Consider the following 7,572-nt stretch of genomic DNA (forward strand, 5'->3'; position numbering starts at 1 on the left):
AGCTTTCTTTTTACATATTCTTTAAGGAGTGAGTTTATTTTTTATAGAACCAAATTTATTATCACTCTATGATAAAAAATAATCATTTTTGGGTAATTAGTTGTTTTTTTCGAGTTTCAACAAAAGTTCGCTCCCGAAATCGAACATTTGACCTAGTTTGTAGTGAATCTTACACGACTATTATACATATATAATTATTAATTTTAAAAGTAATATAATTATACGTTATAACTTTTTTGTACTATTAAGGGTAATATCACCCTATAAATAAAGAACTAATCTCTTTCGAGGTGTATGACTCTTTTTTCGACAAGTATCTTATCAGAAATTAAACTTTTGGTATTTTAGTCTTTCTAGATATACTTCCAAAACTATATTAACGCCTTGTAGTTTTAGAAGCTCTCACAAAAATTTGTGTATATTATATTTGTGAGAAGGTTGTGCAATGGTTTTAAAAGGAGAGACATGATTTTTGTCACGAGTGCCCAAGAAAGTGGAGTCCTTATAAATACACATGCAATGCATTAAATTCACGAATCTCTTCCACAATATAGCTGTCATGATATTACTAGACCCACGTGAGGGTGTCTTAATGTCCAAACTTTAGGGCCAAAGTATAAACTATAAGGTAGAACGAATATGTTTTTAGGGTTTTGTGTAAGGTAATTTAGGTTCAAACAATACTTGTATAATTTATTTGAACTTCATGGAAAAAATTTAGGTGGATCTTCATTCACCATTCTCTTTGTCTCAATTTTTTCTTCTCAATTAAACAATAGAAAGTTATATAATCCTTTCATTTTCTCTTCTTATATAGTTTATTGTTTTATTTTCACTCCATTTAAATACATGTTATTAATTAGTACAACATCACTTTGCGTTTTTTTATTTTATTTTTAATGTTAATTACTTGCTAAGTGGAGTGAAGTACTCATGCCAAATTTGAAATTTCTAACATTGGAAATTAGGGTTAAGGGAGGCAGGGCCACATTCCCGGATTACACACATGAAGAGCACTTAACTATGGGGTACCTATAACATTTTATTTTATTCTATTCATATTGCAACATATAAAGTTTTAGAATAAGGAAAGTTTGTATCATTCAAATGTTTATTATACAGTCAGTACATTGTATATTATGTATTATTCATGTCTTAATCATTATCATACATTTCGGGTTTTGATAGAATGAATCCTTTTGTTTTTACAAACTTGTATATGGACCCGTGGTCCTATATATGTCGACATATTGTTGATTTTGTTCTGCTTTATATTGGGTTAGCACCCTTTGTACTCGCTTAATATATTTCTTTTACTTACCAAAAAAAATATAAATGATTATAGTTAATAATACATTGACATAAAAAACTTGGATATATATTTGAAGTCTATATAAAATAGGTTGGTAGAGGTGTTTTTGTTCTTTGAAACTCTTTTGATAATGCATATATGGACCATAGTTAAAAATAATGAAGAGAAAAAGTAGACATGGTTGAAGGAAGAAAATAGAAACATCAATATTAGCATTCATTTTTTCTCCAACTCTCTTTTCTCCTTTTTACCAACTCCCATTATAAATTGATGAGTTTCTTTGAAACTTGAAAGTTTCCAACTTTGCTTTTTGGTGGCATAGAGGTTTGAGTATTCTTAAACGGTCCATATTGGAGGCTAAATCATGTGCTTATATTTTTGTCTTTGAAACAAAACAAAAAAAGAATACCATCCAATATTGAAAAAGAATATTGGGTTGATGGAGGTAATATGAACTATAGAGAGCACTAATTGATGTTGTGGGAAAAGTTTGATGAATAATAATTTTGAACTATAATTATAATACATGTTATTTGGGCACTAGAAATCAATGAAATAAGGTTCATTTCTATCAATAGAGTGCTATTTTTTTATTATATAGAAACATAAAATATAAGAGAAGCATTTGGTGATTATGTGTGCCTATATATGTCACTTTGTGTCTTTTTCACTACCTCTTTGTGCTCATGACCCTCTTTCATTGTTTAGCAACAAGTTCACTTTTATGTGTGTCATGGACGATGTGTTAATTTTCACATTAAGTGAACTACGGTTAGTTTACAAATTAGTTTTCGCTGAGAATAAAGGAAAATGAAAAGTTTGGAAGTAATGAAAACATTTGTCATATGACTCTCACGCCTTTTTGTTTTCATTCATTCGTTCATATTCAAATCTTAATTCACAAACAAACCCTTAGAAAATGAAAGACGATTAAGAGTATTTCGAAGTTGTTTTTCCTCCTACCCCATTTTCCTCATCTTTGTCCCCACTATCATGGTGGGAAGTGTTTTTTCACATCACTATCCCCCACCTTTCATGGACCCCAAAGATTCATTAAAAAATGCCAAAAATTATTCTTCACACACATACACATCTTAAAACTCTTCTCTATTTAATTTCCCCATCTCTTCAAAAATAGGGTTTGGTTAATGATTCTCCAAATTGCCCACAAACATTCCCCTTTATCTAATTATGTCTTTAATTTTTTATTTTGCAAATTTGTGATTGATTAACAAAGAGTGTAAATAGACATTTAAGAATTCCAATAAGTCTTCCCTAAAAAATCAACACAATGATACTATTCTCTAGTTCTTTGCAAAACACCAAAATTTAACAAGAAGCTTGACCTCACCCTTCACATTCATGTAGACCCATCTCACCCTTCTATTTGATTTCTTTCTTTGTTGTGTGACTTGGTTTCCGGTTTCATTTTTCTATGGGACCAAAGCCCTAAAGAAAAAACATACAAGGACAATCTAGAAGAGCTATTTCACTTTATTCATTATTCAATAACATTTAATTATTTGAAACATTTATCGGTTAATAACAAGAAGTTGGTTATGTAATATAAATTTCCATTAGATACTAAATATCCCATAAGCAAAAAACAAATATTTGATTTGAAGAATAGAAGTTGATGAAAGAGACAATCATATACCGTGACCAATATTAATTTTTTCCCATATAATAATGTGATGCCATTAATTTTAAAAAAAAAAGGTGAATGATCTTAGTTTCCCATTTGTTACCCAAAAAGAACAAAGTTGTTGAAGCACCAACCCAAATATACACTAGATGGGCTTTCCTGAGTGGTTACTGAAATTATGGGCCTTCATGAAAACCCATGTTCTCACTTGAGATATTGAGAATAAAAATAAACAAGCTTAATTAAAATAATTTTATTGAGATATTCTTGTATAATAATGAATTGTAGTATCAAATCTTGTCTTCATTTATCTCAATACATATAACAACTATAATCAATTGGTCAAGACTATAACCGTGGAATCATATAGATTTTTTGGCTAAACAAAATGTATTAGAAACAACAAGAGCCCACAACCTTCAAATTTTTATACACTCAGGATCTACTTTTATAGCAAATATTCATAATTTTGAATCTGGTTAAAAATATTCTTACAATATCAATCACAAGTGAGATATACGTCTTAAACTAAAACTTTAAGACATTAGTTTTATGAGTCTTTCCTAATTATAAACTTTTTCACTCTTTATTGTATATTCAATGTGGGACTTCACATTTGAATAAATTCAACAGCGTCACCCTAAATCACTAATTGATCAACTGAGAGATAGTTTTTTTTAATATTTCTATATCAATTACTAATATATTTTATTAGTAAATTTATTTCTGCATCTTTTTACATCGGCCTCTTGCAAATCCTCCATTCCTCCTAATATTATGAGAATTTATGAAGTGAAAAATTAAATACTTCTTAGAAAGTGAATTTTTTTATAGTAAGTTCTGCTTTTAAATATTTAAAATAATAATAAGTGGGAGATAAATAATCCAACCTATCATTTAATTTAGTAAATTATATATAAAATGGATATTTCTTAGGTGGAATAATTTAATATATTATAGTGTTTTTCGGAGTAGTCTACTTCTGTTGTAATAGAATTACACACATGAAAGGCCAAAATAATAATGTACATAACTTTCTTGTTATAATAACATAAACAAATACAATAAGTGCATAATCGATCACACAACTAAAGTACTAAACAAACTAATGGATAATGTAATGAATGGCTACTTATAATTTGGACACATAAATATTTATCAAAAACACAAAAATGTCATTTTCATTTTTTATATACAAATATTTCACAAAATTTATAATTTGACTAGCTAGATTAGATTCTTTTAGTGTTATATGATTATTTTTTGTTAAAAGTGTACATATTAACCGTCAGAATCTAATATTTGTTTAAAATAAAAATTATTGAAGTATATTTTATCCTATAATTATTGGCATCATTATTTTAATATAAATGTTTATCTAAATCTCCATCAAATCAAGCTGTCAAAAGTCAAGTCAAGTAGGAATATAAGCATCTTGACAGGAACATGTTTTTTCAATCAACCTTTGTCGTGTCTTTTGGGAAAAAAGAAATATATATTTTTTCTTAAAAATGTATATATTTTATTTAATAGTTATTTATAAAATAACATAAAAAAATATTTTGATAAAATAGTATACAAATAATATTTGTTTAGGAATCCCATGATTCAATTGGAAAGCCTCAACCTCCAACAATGTTTGGGCAAAAGTTATGATGAAAAATTCTCTCAGTTTTATATTAATGAACAACTACAAATTTAGATAAGTACAAAACTTTGTACTAAAGAAAGAAAACATTAACAAGCCCAAAACTAGAAACTAGTTTCAATTTCAGATTAAGTAGTAGTCAAACTCAAAAGTTGGTCCAAATAATCAGAACCCAAGTCTTCCAAAACCAACACATTTTTGGAATCACTTATCTCCAATAATTGATTCCTCTGTACCCTTTTGTTCTTCTTATTACTATTGAACTTATTTGATTTTCTTATCAAGCTATGCTTTCTCTTGAGTGCCAAAACAGGTGAAGAAAAATTAGAACCATCTTCCAAAATTGATTTTGGCTTAAAATTATTTGACATGTCTTTGAGGGAATCCCTTACAACTTCCACAGGGAAATTTAGCACTGCCAATGAACCTCTTGTAGAAAAAGCTGCTTGATCATAAGCTAAAGCTGCTTCTTCAGCTGTGTCAAAAGTTCCTATCCATACTCTTACTCCTTTCCTTGTGGAATCTCTTATTTCAGCAGCATATTTACCCCATGGTCTTGTCCTCACTCCTCTAAACACCCTCTTTTCTTTGTTACTTTCTAATATTTGTGATGATAATGAAGAAGAAGGGAGTGGTAGTGATGGTGGTGGTGGTGATGCCTCGATTTCGCTCTTTTCTGCATTATTAGATGCTTCGGAAACAACTTCTTTGTTTACAGGTATAAATGTATCAATATTTATTTTATCTGAATTCCACCAGGTGAGAGTTTTATGTAATGAACTGTTCTCGAGATAAATTTTAGAAGAGACTTCTTGTGACTCGAGGCTGCCTTGTGAGCCGGAAGAGTTCGATTCAGAGAAGGATGGTTCTTTGGTTTGTAGTGATTGTGAGTGGTCACTAGAATTGAAGGGAAGAATAGTGTTATCATTATCATTGTTGAAGAAAAGGAGTAAGTCATCATCTAATGAGAAAGGTTCTTCTAATAAATTAGAGGAATGGTTTGAAGGGAAAAAGTGAAGATTTTGGTATTGGAAGAGAGAATAATCAAAATCCATATCCTGGTGAGGAAACAACTTAAAAGTGATTAAGTGGCACAACCAATAAGTTCTCTTTATCACTTTGAATAATTCTATACGTGCCTATGCTTTATATACCCATCGAGAAAAGGTAAGAAAATGACAAAAAAGATGGATGGATAAATCTTTGGTATTAAAATAATCATGAATGAATTAGTTATATAGTGAAAATTTATGTTTATATTATTGGCTAAGGAGGATGTTTCTGAATATTTTAATCATTGGCTTGCATTACAAAAATGAATCTAGTACCTAAAAATTTAGAAGTAAATCCATTTTTTTGTACTATCAAGCTATCACTCACCTTATAGGTAAAAAACTAATCCCTTTTGGAGTATATGACTATCACTCCTAACAAGTATTACTCATAAGAATTGAATCTTTGACATTTTGATCATCTTAAAATTTTTGTGAGCAGACCTTATACCACTAGACTAACACCTTATTAGTAAAGTAAATTCATTTAAGTGAACTAAGAACGGTATCGATTATTTAATTTAGGCACGTGAGTCAAAGAAATAATGAAGCAACGTGGGCAACTCCGAAGGGGAAAGAAGGCTTGATCAAATCTGGAAATAATTTTGTAAAATAAATAAGAATTCATTTACCAAGAAACTATTATTTTAGTAGTAAATTAACACAACATTGCATTTTAAATTAAATATAATATAATTACATTCTGATAACATCGTATATGCATTTAACATTCAAAAAATTCACAACATCTTATACTTCTACATAAAATTCAAATAAGACATTTAGATAAGTAGTACCTCAATTTATGACAATAGTTAAGGATGATGGAAATTATAATTTGTATTGAGAAGTGATATATTTACTTAACTATAATATAACATTTTCCCAATATATACATCGTTTTTTTAATTCCATAATGAGATCAATAATGGTTGACAAACTGCAATAATAAATTAAATAAAACATTAGTTATGAGTTCAATATTTGTACATGTTAACATTTTTTTACACAATATCAATATATTATCCATTCTTAATGTATATTATTTTTATTAAAGATGTAATGATCATTAACATATAAGTAATAAATAGATAATACATTGATAATGTAGGTAGAAAACTATATTATTGATGTTAGAGTAAATCTGTATCTTATTCTGTAATGTTTTTCGATTTTACCAGTTCAAAAATTGAAAAACTTAAAATAGTCCCAAACATTTCAAATATAAATCAAATTAGTCATTTTAAGCGTATTTTATAATATCTAATACATACAATTTTGTACATAAAAATGATTAATTTAATACATATTTAAAATTTTCAATTTTTGAATGACTAAACTGATAAAATCGAAAAACATAACAACATTTGAGAAATTGAGATGGGGATTTACTAGTGATGTTAATCTATACTTATTAGTAATCCATACACATCTTGGTCCTCTTGACATAAATATTATTTTTGGTCATATAAATTAAAGCAAGTGACGTAGGCTTGGTGAGTGAGAAAGATGTTGAATGCACTCATGCAGTGTATTTAGAAGTTGTCTATGTCTAATAATATAGTACGAATGTTACATCAGCCGCCAGAGTCTAAAGATAAAGAATTCAAGTCCATCAAATAATCTAAGGCAAAAGTATATTCTGTTAACCATTCTTGAATTTTCTTTTCTTCTAGAAATTACTTAGCAATGTGTATATATTTCGAAGTAATTACTCGCTTAGGAATTTAATTTAAGTTATACACAAAGATTAATAAATAACTAAATAATATAAAATTTTGTAATATTTTGGCAAAATACTTCAATATTATTTCCCACAATGAATTAAATCATATTGAATTCTCATAAAATATTCAATGAACCATATATATTAAAATTTAGGATAAAGATTGCATTGAATTCGAGGTTAATATTT

At 28.2% G+C, this 7,572-nt stretch overlaps 1 protein-coding gene across 1 annotated transcript; it reads right to left on the bottom strand.

Annotated features, from left to right (window-relative positions):
• LOC109356366 (ethylene-responsive transcription factor 15-like) lies at positions 4,607-5,715 on the bottom strand. The gene is made up of 2 exons (XM_019599690.1): positions 5,248-5,715; positions 4,607-5,208 (listed from the first exon to the last, which is right to left on the bottom strand). Exons 1-2 carry the CDS (start codon positions 5,658-5,660, stop codon positions 4,734-4,736), a joined length of 888 nt encoding a protein of 295 aa, XP_019455235.1. The 5' UTR covers positions 5,661-5,715; the 3' UTR covers positions 4,607-4,733.

Source organism: Lupinus angustifolius, chromosome LG09 (assembly GCF_001865875.1).
Source record: "Lupinus angustifolius cultivar Tanjil chromosome LG09, LupAngTanjil_v1.0, whole genome shotgun sequence".
Lineage (NCBI taxonomy): Eukaryota > Viridiplantae > Streptophyta > Magnoliopsida > Fabales > Fabaceae > Lupinus > Lupinus angustifolius.